This window comes from Ranitomeya variabilis, chromosome 6 (assembly GCF_051348905.1).
Source record: "Ranitomeya variabilis isolate aRanVar5 chromosome 6, aRanVar5.hap1, whole genome shotgun sequence".
Lineage (NCBI taxonomy): Eukaryota > Metazoa > Chordata > Amphibia > Anura > Dendrobatidae > Ranitomeya > Ranitomeya variabilis.
Window position 1 is genome coordinate 286,492,572 of NC_135237.1, and position 18,635 is coordinate 286,511,206.

At 43.4% G+C, this 18,635-nt stretch overlaps 1 protein-coding gene across 2 annotated transcripts; it reads left to right on the plus strand.

Annotated features, from left to right (window-relative positions):
- The first annotated feature begins 1,530 nt into the window (after window positions 1–1,530).
- On the plus strand, window positions 1,531–18,240 carry ZNF622 (zinc finger protein 622). 2 transcript variants are annotated; one of them, XM_077269703.1, is made up of 7 exons: window positions 1,531–1,684; window positions 4,642–5,269; window positions 5,676–5,942; window positions 6,223–6,385; window positions 7,596–7,711; window positions 14,901–15,044; window positions 17,661–18,240. In XM_077269703.1, the coding sequence occupies exons 2-7, from the start codon at window positions 4,669–4,671 to the stop codon at window positions 17,786–17,788; spliced, it is 1,419 nt and encodes a 472-aa protein (XP_077125818.1). In that variant the 5' UTR covers window positions 1,531–1,684; window positions 4,642–4,668; the 3' UTR covers window positions 17,789–18,240. The 2 variants fall into 2 exon arrangements, with proteins under 2 accessions (XP_077125818.1, XP_077125816.1); XM_077269701.1 differs by having other exon boundaries at window positions 1,614–1,723.
- The last annotated feature ends 395 nt before the right edge of the window (window positions 18,241–18,635 follow it).

Genomic DNA, 18,635 nt, shown 5'->3' on the forward strand with positions numbered 1-18,635 from the left:
CAAATTAATATACAAGGTGTTGCCGGCAACTGAAAATGACCAGACGGAGACGTGTGTCTCTGTTTGGGGGGGATCAAGCTGATCTCTCTAGCCCCCGTTTAATGAGTATGAGTTTTCATAGTCATAGAAATTATACTTCAACCAATCAGCATAAGAACACGCTCACAGTTCTTAACCTATAAGAATGCAGGAAAAACTTAACCCATGAGGATACAGGAAAAATAGAAACTACAGATATGGTCATGTCTTTTTGGCATAGTATGTGTTTTTCTAACAGATGCCTCAGCCTTGTATAGTGATACACCCCCGAATCTCTTCCCTGGCTCGAGTCCGAAGACTCAAGGTCTTTATACCAATTATGAACCATAGCCTAGTTGCATACCAGGCTTGTGAACAACAAGATAAAGTTACTTCATGGCAGCTGTAACCTTTTACCTAATTAAATAACAGAATTTATCTTAAAGCAACAAGAAAATGGAGTCAAAAACACAAAATGGAGAATCTAGCACAAAATGGAGAACCTTTCATAATTTGTTCCTTCACAGTACCATAGCTCCGGGTGGGCCCCCTCTGAGCTCCGAGCCCGGGCCGTTCGCACCCCCTGCCCCCCGGTAGCTACGCTACTCGTTGTACAGTACCATGTAAACCTATGGAAAACCAAATCTGCAGTGCACATGCTGCGGAAAATTCTGTGCGGAAACACTGCGGTTTATTTTCCGCACAATGTCAATTCTTTGTGCGGATTCCGCAGTGTTTTACACCTGTTCCATAATTGGAATCCGCAGGTGTGAAAATGCAGGTGAAATCCGCACAAAATTCACGGCAAATCCGCAGGTAAAACGCAGGGCGTTTTACCTGTGGATTTTTCCGAATCCGCGCTGAAAAATCCGCAATGGAATCCGCAACATGTGCACATACCCTAAATCCACATTTTGCTGAACTACAAAGTGCTTTCACTTATAGTACTAGTGTAATCCAGCAGCCAGTGGGTCTGGGGAACACTTTGAAAGATTGGTGCTGCTTTGTTTTTCCTGTATTACGTAGATTAGTTTTGTTCTGGAGTCACAGCTTTCCCTACTATTGCTGGAGGACTAAGGCTACTTTCACACTAGCGTCGTGCACTGCACGTCGTTATGCGACATTGCGACGTACCAACGCATAGTGTGGAAGCGCCGCACAACGGGGGCAGCGGATGCTGTTTTACATCGCATCCGCTGCCCCATTGTGAGGTGCGGGGAGGCGGGGGTGGAGTTCCGGCCGCGCATGCGCGGTCGGAAAAGACACTATCGACGCACAAAAAAAGTTACATGCAACTTTTTTTGTGCCGACGGTCCGACGCAACACGACGCAACCGTCGCACGCAAGCAATTTTGCAGGATGCGTTTTTTCTACAGAACGACGCATAGCGACGTGCAGTGCACGACGCTAGTGTGAAAGAGGCCTAACTTGCACTCTATTATTATTATTATTATTATTTTGACACAATTATTTTCACGAACAGTGAAGTATCCAAAGCTCTGACACTGCATTCTCACAATCAACCAGCAGATGGCAGCATACGATCAAATTTTACATCGCCTGACTCAAAGCTAGCAAGCGTTCTGACGTAGCGGAAGTGACGTCACGGGCCAAGGTTTCCCGGAAGTAGGAAGTGAAGCGTAGAAAACGTGACGGAGCTGTGGCTGTGAGTAGCCCCTTACCGGACTGTGTTATTGCCGTGCAGGTAGTGTTACCGGCTCCTGTGTGCGGGGTCACCTCCATACACGCAGGGTTTTCTTTCCTTGCCCCCTTTCTATTAGCCGCAGTTTCTTAGTCCTTTGTCCCCGTTACATCTCCTGACTCCTCTACAGACACACACACTTTATACTTTATGGGGGACAGTTATCTGGGTACCGCTGTGATGTGTATGAAGGACATACCGCAACCCTGGCATTGCTTTCCAGCCTAAAGGGTTAGATGTCACAAGTGTGAGTTTTGTGGATTTTCTTTATTAATCACATAAGGGAATGTCACCGTGTGATGCCTTGATGACGTGCACGATTCCTTGCCCTAGCTATGCCCACCGATGTGGGCACCGTGTAGTGCTGCAGCAGCTCTGATGGGCATCCTACCTTGCTCCAGCCTTGGGTCATTCAGTCTGTTACAGCTGATCCTGATTACACACCATGCAAGCTATATACATGTACAACCTGCGCCCGTGTGTTACTTGCAGGGTGAGAAGGGGTTAAAACTAACTTGCTGCCTGCAGCCACTCCTGGGAGGGTCCTGTGGACTGAGTTACAGAATAGGAACATTACCAAAGCTCCCCCTAGTGGTGGCTAAATAGTGAAGACCCCTTTCACTCTGACGTGAAGGAGCCCTGTTAGGGTGTCTGCATCTTTTTGGGTGTATCCCATTTAAAAAAAAAAACAAACAAAAAAAAAAACAGCCAAATAAATGAACATATACACAGCGGTGTTAAAACCACGTGCTGTGCTTATGATGTGTTTTTTTTAGTTTTGTTTCACCGCTTCAGGCTCTCAAAGACGTGAAGCAGCTAAAAGAGACCTGTCCATTCGTAAGGCAGCTTCCATTTGGAAAGTGCCGCTGTGTTGTATCATTAACCTCTTAATGACCACCAGTACATCTTTTTACTGACCAGGCATATTGGATAATAGCCACAGCTGTCAGTTGTTCACTATAGTGGACACGTTGCTGCATCAGCTGCACCAAGCGTGGCCACTTCACCCTTTAGATGCTGCTGTCAATAGTGACCACGGCATTTATATGGTTAACAGTACGGGGGATTCCTCTTTAACCCCATCGGAACCCTGAGATTACAATTGTGTGGTCCTGATGGTTTCCCTTGCAATTCACAGCCAAATAACAACCTTGGAGTCTGCCGGCTGCAGTGATCTGTTCAGAACTGAGCAACAGGTATTAAAAATACCATTTTTCTCTCCTGTCCTGCCACTTTGCACATGTTCCTGAAAAGAACCTGAAGGGTCAATAAACTACATGACAACAGTTCTGACTATGTTGAAGGGCACTGTTTTTGTAATGGTATCACTTTTGTTTGTTTTTTTCTCACATGTGGGCCCGCCAAAGTCTCTTCAAATCTGAATAGGTCCCTAAAAATAAGTTTTGTAAATTACCTTGAAAAAGTGAAAAATAACTGCTACAATTTTAAAGGGAACCTGTCACCAGGTTTGGCCGATATGAGATGCAGCCACCGCCTTTCAGGGCTTATATATAGAATTCTATAATGCTGTATATCTGCCCCGAACCCGACCTGGAGGAACTGAAAAATAACTTTTATTATACTCACCTGTGTGGGGGCTGCCGGTCCGAGGGGTGTCACTCTTCTTTGTCCGGCGCCTCCCATCTTCTTCTGATGCCATCCTCCAGCTTGCTTCTTGTGGATGATACATCCGTCCATCATCCACACATTCTGCCCGGCATCTCGCTCTTGCCCAGCCATACTTATCTGCCCTGTTGAGGGCAGAACAAAGTATTGCAGCTCACAGGCGCCTGGAAAGGTCAGAGAGGCCCCTGCAGGACTTTGCTCTGCCCTCAACAAGGCAGATAAGTACAGCTGGGCAAGAGCGTGATGCCAGGGAGCCTGTGAAGTAAGCACGAGGGCGGCATCACAAGAAGATGGGAGGACCCAGACCTGCGACACCCATCGGACCAGACCGCCCCCAGGTGAGTATAATAAAAGTTACTTTTCTTCTCTTCCAGGTCGGGTTGGGGGCTTATATACAGCATTATAGAATGCTGTAGATAAGCCCTGAAAGGCGGTGGCCATAACTCGTATCTGCCATACCCGGTGACAGGTTCCCTTTATAGCTGCTAACATCCTAATAAAATAAAAGAACATTTTACAGATGTTGATGTAAGGTGGACATAAGGTGAATTTGATTACCTATTTTGTGTGGCATGTCTATCCAGCTTTAAAGGATAATCATTTAAAGTTTGAAAATGGCAATTTAAAAAAAAAATAAAAATTTGTCAAATTTCTGAATTTTCTTTATAAAGTTCATTTTAAAGTTGATACTCTTTACTTCGTCCCCTGGCAAGAGCTGTGGTATGATCAGACCATGTCCCTGCAGATCTATTGATTAAAATGAACTTCTGGTACAAACTGTCATGGCTACCACATCGTGATGCCGTGTATCCATGTAGTCCTTTATGTAGCATACATAGCACACTTATGAATGGACACCCTGCAGTTTATGCAGCAGAATACTATGAGCATCATATGGATCCCCTGATGTGTTTCATGTGTGGAGAGATGCCACTGGGCAGGACAGTTGCTGAGACTGGCATCTGACACCCAGCGAATGGATTCTGGGTATAAGGGTCATATTTTATAGCGTGCACCAGAAAACGCCTCTTATTTTGTAGTACTTCAGTGTGCTGGTTGCTGGGCCCCCAGAATGTTTACTTCTGAGGGACTAAGTGCTTATTACAGCGTACTCATGGAGTAAGGTCCGAGGATCTGTAGCTTTGCAGCACGTAACGAGTCACACATTGGAGATCGCTGATACAGTGCTCGTGTTGTGCTCTGTACTTCTATGCATACAGACTGTTGGATCGTCACATATCTCAGGACTGCTTACACATGTACATATCCTTAAAATGTTGCAATTTGTTTTCCAGTGGTGAAGAAACCAGACTAGTGGAAAAATGGCTTCCTACACCTGCATTACATGCCGAGTAGCCTTTGCCGACCCTGATATTCAGAGAGCTCATTACAAGACTGACTGGCACAGATACAACCTGAAGAGGAAGGTGGCCGACATGCCCCCAGTAACAGCTGACAATTTCCAAGAACGTGTTCTATCCCAAAGAGCTCTTGTGGAGGAGCAGAGCAAGGAAACGGCCACCTACTGTACTGTGTGCAGCAAGAGGTTCTCAACATTCAATGCCTATGAAAACCACCTGAAATCCAGGAAGCACTTAGACCTAGAGAAGAAGGCAGCAGAGGCAATCACTAAGAAGGTGGAGATGATGAATGAGAAGAACCTGGAGAAAGGCATCAGGGCAGAGAATGTAGACAAAGATGCCATGAATGCAGTCATACAGCAGGCTGTCAAGTCACAGCCGTCCTCTCCCAAGAAACAAGCCAGCATCAGTCAAGAAAGGGAAGCGGCTGTTCCTGGCAAGCAAGAACAACAGGCGAGGGTACGGCCTGACAAGCCACCTAGGATACAATGGTATGAAGATCAAGCCAAGAAACTGGCCAGCTTGGAGGATGGTGAAGACTCTATGAAGGAGGAAGAACAAGGTAATGCCCAGCATAGGGGACTGGTTTGCCTTCACACAACTTCAAGTAACTCTTATAATTTGACCTTCCTATTAGGAAATGGGGGCTTCTCAGGTCGCCTATGTATGAGTCAGAACAGTCATTTTCAGTGTCAGAACTTAAAAGCTCATCCTCTGATTGTTGCCAATCCACACTTGGATTAGTTCTACTCAGTAAGGTTAATCAGCATATGGCTACCTGAACGCCAACGTGGAGTTCCCATTGAAAAGAATATGAGGTGGTTTGTAGCTTGTTTTCATGCAGAAAACCCAGAATACAAACCCAAATCCATGTAGAAAAATCTTTAATTCATTCCTGGTGATTGCATCTCCTAAATGGCTTTTGGGAAAAAACTTCTATTGAAGTCTCTACATTTTTATTTTTGCAGATTGGGAAGATATGGATTCAGATGAGGACGATGGAGACAGCGATGAGGAGATGGAGGATGATACTGGAGCTGATGAGGCCAGCTCTGCTCCTGTAGCTGAGAGCGCTGCGCCCCCTATTGGAGCTATTCCTACCACAAACTGCTTGTTCTGCTTACACCATTCCCGCTCATTGGTGAAGAATGTCGCCCACATGACCAAAGTCCACGGCTTCTTTATTCCAGACATTGAATACCTCCAGGATCTTCAGGGTCTCATTCGCTACTTAGGTAGGTGGACCTGTCTGATTTAACAGGAATTTCCCATGTCTTCATGTTCAGCTTAAATGAATGTAACTATAGCAATGGAATATTGGTTGCCTGGCTCATATTGCAATATTAAAAATATTAATTTCAATACAGTTGTGTGCTATACTACCTGTATATCTAAAGCCGTACATTTTCTGATATGTGGAGATAATTTTCATGACAAACATAGATTATGTGTAGCTGTATGGGAACATATATTTGAACAGCCTTATATCTACCTGCTTTATTTTTGCTGCTTTAGGTGAGAAGGTCGGTATCGGGAAGATATGTCTGTGGTGTAATGAAAAGGGAAAATCTTTTTATACTACAGAATCTGTGCAAGCTCACATGAATGACAAGAGCCATTGCAAGCTCTTCACTGAAGGAGATGCCTCTCTGGAGTTTGCAGACTTTTATGATTTCAGGTATGAATAAACAATTGTTTCACTGTTACTTATTTAAAGGGATTTTCCACTTTAACAAAAGTGGTGGCAATGATAGTCGATATGGTAAGTGACTGCAGCGCCGCCCCCTGATGACATCTTGTTTCAGTGGAGGTGGTGGCTGCTGTAGAAAAGTTACTCCTAGTGAATTCTCTTTTGAGAATCCCCTCAAATAAAATTTTGCAGGAGGTAAAGTTAAAAAAAAATCAGATAAAGGGACTAGCTGTATGGGGAGAACAGTAGGACATTTTCCAGTAAAGCAAAATACAAAAGTGGTTAGGGCTTAAAACTAGTTATTTATGCAGGGAATTTTGTGTATCAGACAACCCCTTTGTACTACATATGAGCAGCATCCTGTACAGTTTTCAATAACCCTTTTTATGACCTCCAACGTACCCAGTACATCATGGTTGAGAAGTGCTTTCTGACCTTGGACGTACTGGGTACGTCCTGGCGATTTTGCGCGCACTGGACTTGTACGCACCCGATCGCCGCTTGGTGTTCAGCTAAAATCATAGCTGACACCCAGCAGTTTAACTCTCTAAATGCTGCTATCAATATTGAGCACAGCATTTAAAAGGCAGAAGGAGGGATGGGGGCCCCATGACGTAATCGCAGAGCCCAGGTCTTCAGTGGACCCCCGGCTCTCATGGGAACCCATTGGAGACCAGCAATCACGTCCAATGCGCTGCGATGGGTGTATGGAATGATGCGCCCCCATGCTATTACATGTTAAATCCTCTGTCAGGTTAACAATTGCAGTCGTAGCTCCACTCTACCCACCATTGTTAGAGGCAGATCCTGGCTGTAACACATAGCCACGAGCTACCAAGTATAGTGCGATCTCACCCCCGTGAGCTTGCTCCATACACTGACTTCCGACTTGCACCGTACATGTACAGCATGTGTCGTGAAAGGGTTAACAGTATCATGCATTGGAGAAGCTTTGTATTGTATTCATTCTTATGAGAAAATCACTATGATGGTAAAAATTGACACATGGACTAAATATTGATTCAAATTTGATCCAGAGTAACAATTCCACTTAGATCTCTTTTTGCACACAATAGAAATCCGAGACATCTGAATGAGCTCTGAGTGAACTAGGCTTATTACCCGCTGGACTGCAATGCCTTCTTTTCGATAGTATCACTTTGAGACTTGGGGCAACTGTTTGTTTTTTGTGTCATAGGTCCAGTTATCCAGATCATAAAGAAGGTGAAGATGTAGAAATGGATGTCCGAGAAGTTACACATGAGAAAGCTTTAGAATATGATGAGGAAACCATGGAATTGGTGTTGCCATCAGGTGAGGGATTGGCTACTATTCTCACAGTGTGTCAAATTGTGTACAGTTTACATTCCATTGAAATGAATCTGGCCAATGATGTAAATTGAACTGGGCAATTATTTCAAAGAAAAAAAATTGACGAAACCCAACATGAAATTTTTTCCCAATCCCGTAATTGAGAATTGCAGTCTCCTCCCCACTGCATTCTATCTAACTCACTTTCTGTCTTTAAACCAGTCACTGAAGAAGTAGTAACCGGGCAAATTGCATCTTCTCGCCTTACTACCTGTACCAGTGACCCTATTCCCACTCTTCCAGTCACTTTTCCTGGTGGCCACCACTCACTAAAATATTTCATCTCTGATATCTTCCCCTCCTCATTTAACCCCTTAAGCCCCAAGGGTGGTTTGCACGTTAATGACCGGGCCAATTTTTACAATTCTGACCACTGTCCCTTTATGAGGTTATAACTCTAGAACGCTTCAGTGGATCCCGGTGATTCTGACATTGTTTTCTCGTGACATATTGTACTTCATGGTAGTGGTAAAATTTCTTTGATATTACTTTCGTTTATTTGTGAAAAAAATGGAAGTTTGGCGAAAATGTTGAAAATTTCGCAATTTTCCGACATTGAATTTTTATGCCCTTAAATCACAGAGATATGTCACACAATATACTTAATAAGTAACATTTCCCACATGTCTACTTTACATCAGCACAATTTTGGAGCCAAAAAATTTTTTTGTTAGGGAGTTATAAGGGTTAAAATTTGACCAGCAATTTCTCATTTTTACAACACCATTTTTTTTAGGGACCACATCACATTTCAAGTCATTTTGAGGGATCTACAGGTCCTTCTCAAAAAATTAGCATATAGTGTTAAATTTCATTATTTACCATAATGTAATGATTACAATTAAACTTTCATATATTATAGATTCATTATCCACCAACTGAAATTTGTCAGGTCTTTTATTGTTTTAATACTGATGATTTTGGCATACAACTCCTGATAACCCAAAAAACCTGTCTCAATAAATTAGCATATTTCACCCGACCAATCAAATAAAAGTGTTTTTTAATACCAAACAAAAAAACCATCAAATAATAATGTTCAGTTATGCACTCAATACTTGGTCGGGAATCCTTTGGCAGAAATGACTGCTTCAATGCGGCGTGGCATGGAGGCAATCAGCCTGTGACACTGCTGAGATGTTATGGAGGCCCAGGATGCTTCAATAGCGGCCTTAAGCTCATCCAGAGTGTTGGGTCTTGCGTCTCTCAACTTTCTCTTCACAATATCCCACAGATTCTCTATGGGGTTCAGGTCAGGAGAGTTGGCAGGCCAATTGAGCACAGTAATACCATGGTCAGTAAACCATTTACCAGTGGTTTTGGCACTGTGAGCAGGTGCCAGGTCGTGCTGAAAAATGAAATCTTCATCTCCATAAAGCATTTCAGCCGATGGAAGCATGAAGTGCTCCAAAATCTCCTGATAGCTAGCTGCATTGACCCTGCCCTTGATGAAACACAGTGGACCAACACCAGCAGCTGACATGGCACCCCACACCATCACTGACTGTGGGTACTTGACACTGGACTTCAGGCATTTTGGCATTTCCTTCTCCCCAGTCTTCCTCCAGACTCTGGCACCTTGATTTCCGAATGACATGCAAAATTTGCTTTCATCAGAAAAAAGTACTTGGGACCACTTAGCAACAGTCCAGTGCTGCTTCTCTGTAGCCCAGGTCAGGCGCTTCTGCCGCTGTTTATGGTTCAAAAGTGGCTTTACCTGGGGAATGCACGGTGGCTCTGGATGTTTCCACACCAGACTCAGTCCACTGCTTCCTCAGGTTCCCCAAGGTCTGGAATCGGTCCTTCTCCACAATCTTCCTCAGGGTCCGGTCACCTCTTCTCGTTGTACAGCGTTTTCTGCCACATTGTTTCCTTCCAACAGACTTACCATTGAGGTGCCTTGATACAGCACTCTGGGAACAGCCTATTTGTTGAGAAATTTCTTTCTGGGTCTTACCCTCTTGCTTGAGGGTGTCAATGATGGCCTTCTTGACATCTGTCAGGTCGCTAGTCTTACCCATGATGGGGGTTTTGAGTAATGAACCAGGCAGGGAGTTTTTAAAAGCCTCAGGTATCTTTTGCATGTGTTTAGAGTTAATTAGTTGATTCAGAAGATTAGGGTAATAGGTCATTTAGAGAACCTTTTCTTGATATGCTAATTTATTGAGACAGGTTTTTTGGGTTATCAGGAGTTGTATGCCAAAATCATCAGTATTAAAACAATAAAAGACCTGACAAATTTCAGTTGGTGGATAATGAATCTATAATATATGAAAGTTTAATTGTAATCATTACATTATGGTAAATAATGAAATTTAACACTATATGCTAATTTTTTGAGAAGGACCTGTATATGATAGAAAATAACCAAGTGTGACACCGTTCTAAAAACTGCACCCCTCAAGGTGCTCAAAACCACATTCAAGAAGTTTATTAACCCTTCAGGTGTTTCACAGGAATTTTTGGAATGTTTAAAAAATAAAAAATGAACATTTAACTTTTTTTCACAAAAAATTTGCTTCAGCTCCAATTTGTTTTAGTTTACCAAGGGTAACAGGAGAAAATGGACCCCAAAAGCTATTGTGCAATTTGTCCTGAGTACGCAGATACCCCATATGTGGGTGTAAACCACTGTTTGGGCGCATGGCTGAGCTCGAAAGGGAAGGAGCGCCATTTGACTTTTCAATGCAAAATTGACTGGAATTGAGATGGGACGCCATGTTGCGTTTGGAGCGCCCCTGATGTGCCTAAACATTGAACCCCCCCACAACTGACACCATTTTGGAAAGTAGACCCCCTAAGGAACTTATCTAGATGTGTGGAAAGCATTTTGACCAACCGAGTGCTTCACAGAAGTTTATAATGCAGAGCCGTAAAAATAAAAAATCATATTTTTTCCCAAAAATGATCTTTTCACCCCCAATTTTTTATTTTCCCAAGGGTAAGAGAAGAAATTGGACCCCAAAAGTTGTTGTGCAATTTGTCCTGAGTACACTGATACCCCATATGTGGGGGTAAACCACTGTTTGGGCGCATGGCAGAGCTGCGTGGAGGCATACATGCGTACATATGCATGGCCTGCGAACCCAATGTTAAAGATAGGTATGCAGGACGCATGCTGACGTAGGCGGAGCTGAATGGAAGAGGTGCAGAAGTGGGCGGGGTTACCGGAGGAAGTACGCAGCCCTCCGCAGCTCTGCTCTATGCAAGTGTGAAACCAGTCTAATATGGGTGACATCTGCAGCAAAATGCTGAAAGAATTGATATGCTGTAGATTTAAATCTGCAAGTCACAAATAAGCAACGTTTGCATAAGACTTCAGGATTCTCATTCACTTTTGCTGGAATCCGGAAACACTTCTGGTTTTGTGATAAATCTACACTGAAAAAACGCATCAAAAACGGATTGTGTGCACACAGCCTAAATGTCCAGATAGAGAGATTGTGCAGCTGTGAGGCAGGCAACTGGCTGTCAGACATAGCCAGACTCAACATAAAGAAGGCAGACATTTATTATCATGTTTGCCTTGCTGATCACTGTGTAGACAATGCTGAACCAGCGCTTGTTCTTACAGATTAGAAAGCACTAACAGTGCTTTCTCTCCTTACCCAGTGGTCATGTGATCGCTGAGTATCGGAAGAGAGGGAGCAGGAGCTGCAGTACCCCAGGAGACTCATCAGTCAGGAGGCTAATATAATAGCACCAGATTCTGGGGAAATCTGCAATGAAGACCTTATAGGGGAGAATTGTGAAAAAGAAAAAACCACCATTCAGAATAGCAGTTGTGTCAGCCCTGCCTCTGTAAAAAAAAATAAAAAAAAATAAATATATATATATATATATATATATATATATATATATATATATATATATATATATATATATATATATATATATATATATATATATAGGCAAGGTTCAGAAGGAAGAAGGTTATGAGCCCCTGGGACATGTAGTGGGGTAAATTTACCGCAGGCTCTTATATTTTATTTCAATCCAAGTGCAGGGGGAAAGCACAGCGGTTTGTCCTTGGCTCTGGTGTTGTGCTGCTGCGCCTCTGATGTGTGAGCCGTGGCTTTAGTCCACCAGGGACTACCACTATCTTAGGGTATGTGTCCACGTTCAGGATTGCATCAGGATTTGGTCAGGATTTTTCATCAGTATTTGTAAGCCAAAACCAGGAGTGGAACAATTAGAGGAAAAGTATAATAGAAACATATGCACCACTTCTGCATTTATCACCCACTCCTGGTTTTGGCTTACAAATACTGATGAAAAATCCTGACCAAATCCTGATGCAATCCTGAACGTGGACACATACCCTGACATGGACAAGCTCCGCACACCAAGAGTGACTCTGTGAACAAGACCCGGGACTGGGTTGAAACGTTATGCCACATCTAAAATTGCACATTATCCATGTTCTGAGCTTATGTCTGCCTGCAATTGACTTTTGAAATAAACAGAAATTGCTTTCATAACAAGAGAGTAAATTTAGCTAACAATATATAAAAATAACTTTTACGGAAAGGGAAACACAATTTAATTTTTTTTTTTTAAGTGTGGTCCTTTGTGTTTGTAAAAATAAATGAATAAATAAAATGTGAACAATACGCATGTATTACCCATTTTTTATTATAGTTTCCCTCGGTAACAGAAAGAAAAAATCTAAAAGGGATGTGAGAAAGACAAAAATTATTTGAAAATACGAATAAAAAATGTTACTTTTTTTTTTTTTTTTGTAAAAGCGCATGTACGGTAAAACCTGGCAATGTGCCTGGCCCTGAACTGGTTAAGGACACAATCATTAAAATACAAGGGCAGTCAGCTGATGCCAGGTAATAGGACTGAGGCTTTAGATATTCTAGTGTAATTTGTACAGTGCCTATTATTGAGACAAGGAAGGGAACGGACAGGCTTGTTTTTAAAAGCTTGATCTATTGATTTAAAATTAAGGAGAGGAAATAATGCAGGGTTCGTTTTAGCAGAGCTGTAGCATTAGTTATTGATTTCAGGTTGAATAAAGCCACCATGTTGGGAAATACAAAGAAAATGCAGAGGAGCGACAATAAATCTCAGTACTTTAGATCCATAGCAAGCAGCTCTGTATTTTTAGGTTATTGTTTAAGCAACTTATAGGTCTGGGCGCAGCTACCTTGTGTAGAGTGGATTAAAGTAAACCGTCTGATGTTCCCTGTTACCAGCCATTTAGTGTGGAGAGAGGCTAATTGCAAGGAGATATTGTCCAGAAAATATCGACCCCCAATATCATAGCAGTATCAGTTGTGACATCCTCCATATATCTGTGTAGATGATGCAGTCAGCTCTTTGTATAAGCGGCTCTATTATAAGCCGCCTTTTTAGGTTTAGTTGCCCTTTAAATGTCTCGCTGCTCGGTATTATCCCAGCTGGAGATTAGAATTTGAAAGAATATTGATCTGCTAAAGGATACGAAAAGCCGAGTGTAAAAGTCCTGTGCAGTCAGCACGGCTCTCTAAGCTGAGTTATTACTAGCCCTCCTGTATCCAGTGTGACTGCTCTCTGTAGTGTCTTAATCTGTCCGGAACCTTTTACTAAGCTGCCACTTTATTATTAACACTGAGTGCTGTCATTGTTGCTAGTTATAGTTAAAGTGCGGTTTTCCATCACATCACCCAGTCAGTCTGTATGTCCTGTAACCAGTAATAAGAGAAAGATGGTGTTTTCCCACTTATGTCCTACATGTGACATTTAGCTGAAACAGCACAGATAACAGCAAAGATAACTTGCAATCTTCCTTTGTCTGGCTAATGACGTGCTGACCTCACGAGTAGTTCATGGCTACCAAGAAGATATGTGCGCTGTTCTGTATGGGCACTGTATCTGGTGGCTGTGGTGTTAAGGTACCTTCACACGAAACGACATTATAACGATATCGCTAGCAATCCGTGACGTTGCAGCGTCCTCGCTAGCGATATCGTTTCGTTTGACACGCAGCAGCGATCAGGATCCTGCTGTGATGTCGCTGGTCGCTGAATAAAGTCCAGAACTTTATTTGGTCGTCCGATCGCTGTGTATCGTTGTGTTTGAAAGCAAAAGCAACGATACCAGCGATATTTTACACTGGTAACCAGGGTAAACATCGGGTTACTAAGCGCAGGGCCGCGCTTAGTTACCCGATGTTTACCCTGGTTACTAGCGTAAAATGTAAAAAAAACAAACAGCACATACTCACATTGCGTCCCCTGCAGTCTGCTTCCTCCTCTGACTCAGCGCCGCAAAGTGAAAGTGAAAGCAGCACAGCGGTGACGTCACCGCTCTGCTCTCACTGTACGGCGCTCAGTCAGTCAGGAAGTGGACGCAGGGGGACGTGAATGTAAGTATGTGCTGTTTTTTTTTTTTAGATTTTACGCTGGTAACCAGGGTAAACATCGGGTTACTAAGCGCGGCCCTGCGCTTAGTTACCCGATGTTTACCCTGGTTACCAGGGGACCTCGGCATAGTTGATCGCTGGAGAGCAGTCTGTGTGACAGCTCTCCAGCGACCAAACAGCGACGCTGCAGCGATCGACATCGTTGTCGCTATCGCTGCAGCGTCGCTTCGTGTGAAGGTACCTTAACAGTATTTTGTGACGATTTCCCTTGTTTTTTGATCAGCAGAAAGTTGTGGCAATAGGAAATTTTACTGTGCTTTAAAGGGAATTTGTCAGTAAGATCAACCCCCCCCCCCTATCCAAAAAAAACTTAGTAAGGAAAGTCTAGATCCCTTTCCTAGTGCTGTTCGGTTTTCTCAGACTGTTAGATATGAGAAAAGGGAGAATCTTTGATATATATATATATATCATGGCTATTTGTAATTGGGAGAGAAAATATATATACGGTACTATGTAAGCGAACGCATGCAGCATTCACTGCCGAACGCTAAGACACATGCAATTAAAGGTTACATACTGACATCAGTGCCAGCATCAAGATGTACTTTGTGGGAGGAGTTAGTGTGCAATTTGTACGGCCCCCAAAGGATGGCTTAAATAATCCAATGGGCTTTTGGCAGACAGCAGGTTCTCCGCCCCTGGTGTAGTATGAGAAGCCTTTTTTGTTTTTAGAACTTTTTGTTTGTTTCTTCCTGTAAAGCATCTGTGCTTCTATTATAGGTGCCAGGATCGGTCATCGCTCTCTTATGAAATACTACAAACAGAAATTTGGTGTGGACAGAGCTGTGGTCGTATCCAAGAACCAAAGAGCTGTAGGCAGGGTATTACAGCAGTACAAAGCCCTGGGCTGGACTGGGGGCACTGGTAAGCTTCTACTAAACATGTGGCTGATTTGTTTGATAGTGATGTCCAAAGGAGTAAATGTACCAAGTAGATACCAAGTTGGCTGAGCACATATACTCACTGCTCAAAAAAATAAAGGGAACACTTAAACAACAGAATATAACTCCAAGTAAATCAAACTTCTGTGAAATCAAACTGTCCACTTAGGAAGCAACACTGATTGACAATCAATTTCACATGCTGTTGTGCAAATGGAATAGACAACCGATGGAAATTATTGGCAACTATCAAGACACCCTCAATAAAGGAGTGGTTCTGCAGGTGGGGACCACAGACCACATCTCAGTACCAATGCTTTTTGGCTGATGTTTTGGTCACTTTTGAATGTTGGCTGTGCTTTCACACTTGTGGTAGCATGAGACGGCTCTACAACCCACACAAGTGTCTCAGGAAGTGCAGCTCATCCAGGATTGCACATCAATGCGAGCTGTGGCAAAAAGGTTTGCTGTGTCTGTCAGCATAGTGTCCAGAGGCTGGAGGCGCTATCAGGAGACAGGCCAGTATACCAGGAGACATGAAGGGGGCCGTAGGAGGGCAACAACCCAGCAGCAGGACCACTACCTCAGCCTTTGTGCAAGGAGAAGCAGTGCCAGAGCCCTGCAAAATTACTTCCAGCAAGCCACAAATGTGCAAGTGTCTGCACAAACGGTTAGAAACCAACTCCATGAGGATGGTCTGAGTGCCCGACGTCTACAGATGGGGGTTGTGCTCACAGCCCAACACCATGCAGGATGATTGGCATTTGCCACAGAACACAAGGATTGGCAAATTCGCCACTGGCACCCTGTGCTCTTCACAGATGAAAGCAGCTTCATACTGAGCACATGTGACAGTCTGGAGACGCCGTGGAGCGCGATCTGCTGGCTGCAACATCCTTCAGCATGACCGGTTTGGCAGTGGGTCAGTAATGGTTTGGGGTGGCATTTCTTTGGAGGGCCGCACAGCTCTCCATGTGCTCGCCAGAGGTAGCCTGACTGCCATTAGGTACCGAGATGAGATCCTCAGACCCCTTGTGAGACCATATGCTGGTGCGTTTGGCTCTGAATTCCTAATGCAGGACAATGCCAGACCTCATGTGGCTGGAGTGTCAGCAGTTCCCGCAAGATGAAGGCATTGAAGCTATTAACTGGCCCGCCCATTTCCCAGACCTGAATCCGATTGAACACATCTGGGACATCATGTCTCGCACCATCCACCAACGTCACGTTGCACCACAGACTGTCCAGGAGTTGGTGGATGTTTTAGTCCAGGTCTGGGAGGAGATCCCTCAGGAGACCAACCGTCGCCTCATCAGGAGCATGTCCAGGCATTGTAGGGAGATCATACAGGCACGTGGAGGCCACACACCATACTGAGCATCTTTTCCTTGTCTTGAAGCATTTTCACTGAAGTTGGATCAGCCTGTAATTTAATTTTCCACTTTGATTTTGAGTATCATTCCAAATCCAGACCTCTATAGGATATTAATTTTGATTTACATTGATCATTTTTATGTTTTATTGTTCTCAACACATTCCACTATGTAATGAATAAAGATTTGCAACTGAAATAGTTCATTCAGTGATATCTAGGATGTGGTATTTTAGTGTTCCCTTTATTTTTTTGAGCAGTGTATATATTTTTTTTTATCATCTTCGTTGTTATACTACTCTTAAAGGGAACCTGTCAGCAGATTTTGCCGCTATAAGATGCGGCCACTGCCTTTCAGGGCTTATCTACAGCATTTTATAATGCTGCAGATAAGCCACTGGTCCGACCTGCAAGTGAAGAGAAATAAGTTAAATTATACTCACCGGGGGGGGGCGGTCCGGTCAGATGGGTGTCGCAGGTCAGGGTCCGGAACCTCCCATCTTCTTGCGGCGCCGCCTCCCTGCTTCTTCATCTCTCCCCAGTATTGGCGCTCCTGGGCAGGTGTACGTCTCTGCCCTGTTGAGGGCAGAGTAAATTCCTGCAGTGCGCAGGCGCTGGATCTCTGACCTTTCCCGGCGCCTGCGCATTGCAGTACTTCACTCTGCCCACAACAGGGCAGAGACGTACACCTGCCCAGGAGCGCCAATGCCGGGGAGGGATGAAGAAGCAGGAGGGCGGCATCGCAAGAAGATGGGAGGCGCCGGACCTGGACCTGCGACACCCATCTAACCAAGACCGCCTTCCCCCTGGGTGAGTATAATATAACTTATTTTTCTTCACTTTCAGGTCGCATCGGGGGCTTATCTACAGCATTATAAAGCACATGTAGTTTTGCTATACAATTCATACTAACCACAACATGTACAGGCTGTTCAAATGCTCCTCACTAACGTGTAATGACAAAATATGTACCCAGCAATTGTCACACAGAGATGTGCCTCATTCAGATGCTTGATGCCATAGATCTGGTCTTCCTGGCATTTCTCGTTACACATAATGACTTGATTTGTTTGTAATAGTTGAAGCTTCCATATTGGAAACACATGGCTCAATATAGTGTTCAGTTTGGAGTCTTGAATGTTGACAATTTTGCATTGCATGGTAGTATGTCTTCAGCATTTTCTTTAGTTTTTGTCCTAATCCTGCAAACTTGTCTTTCTCTTCTAGGTGGCAGTCTTCAGCATGGGCGGGACATGCAGTATGTGCAGAAGATGAAGTCAAAGTGGATGCTGAGAACAGGGATGAGCAATAATGCTACAAAGCAGATGCACTACAGGCCCCAAGTTCTATTTTGAATCTCTCGTATGTTTGGTTAACAGGAATGAATGACTGTGAAATGGTTCGGCTGTTGCCATGTTGTGGTATACAGTCCTAATCTAGTCTGCTTTGTCTTGTGAGCAATGTATCTGAAGTGGCCTATAGAGGACCCTGATGTGAGACCCTCTAGGAGTGTCTTAATAATATCCTCTCGTTATAACATACTTATTTTAACACATTCTGCAAGACAAGCAGAAAAGTGGCAAATTGTATCAGTATCTGCTTCACTGTTTACTGCATCAGTGAAAATAAAGAAATGGCAACTGCATATGTATGTAGGATTCTAGGGGTATTTAATGCTGAACGAAAACATGAACAGTCTCCAGTGCGTGACTCTTTAGGTTTTGAATAAACGGTTATTGCCTCCCAAAAAAAACTTTTAATGAATGTATATTATGCTGTTAATCCAAATAAAACTTGCAGTACATAATCCTGAGTGGTAGTATTGTTACATGCGGACATGAGTGTGAAATCATCATGTAAGACTACAAGTGCAAGCCTTTATCGTACCTTCCAGATTTCTTGGCAAGGTCTCTACCAAAGTGAGATTAGAGACAACACCTAATCCTTTTGAAATAATATGTCTAATTATGAGAGCCGGAAAACCACCGTACAGAATAAAATGCAAAAATGGTCTTTGAATGAGAAGATACTGCTCATCTTACATTATAGCTTGCTTTTTTTTTTTTTTTTTTTTTTTTAACAGTGGGACTTTGCAGGGACATATTGCTAAGAGATTAGCATCACACAGGTGTCTTGTAACTGTCACAGTGCTCACAGGTAACTTGAGACTGTCTTTGATGATCCTGAAGCTGATCATTGGCT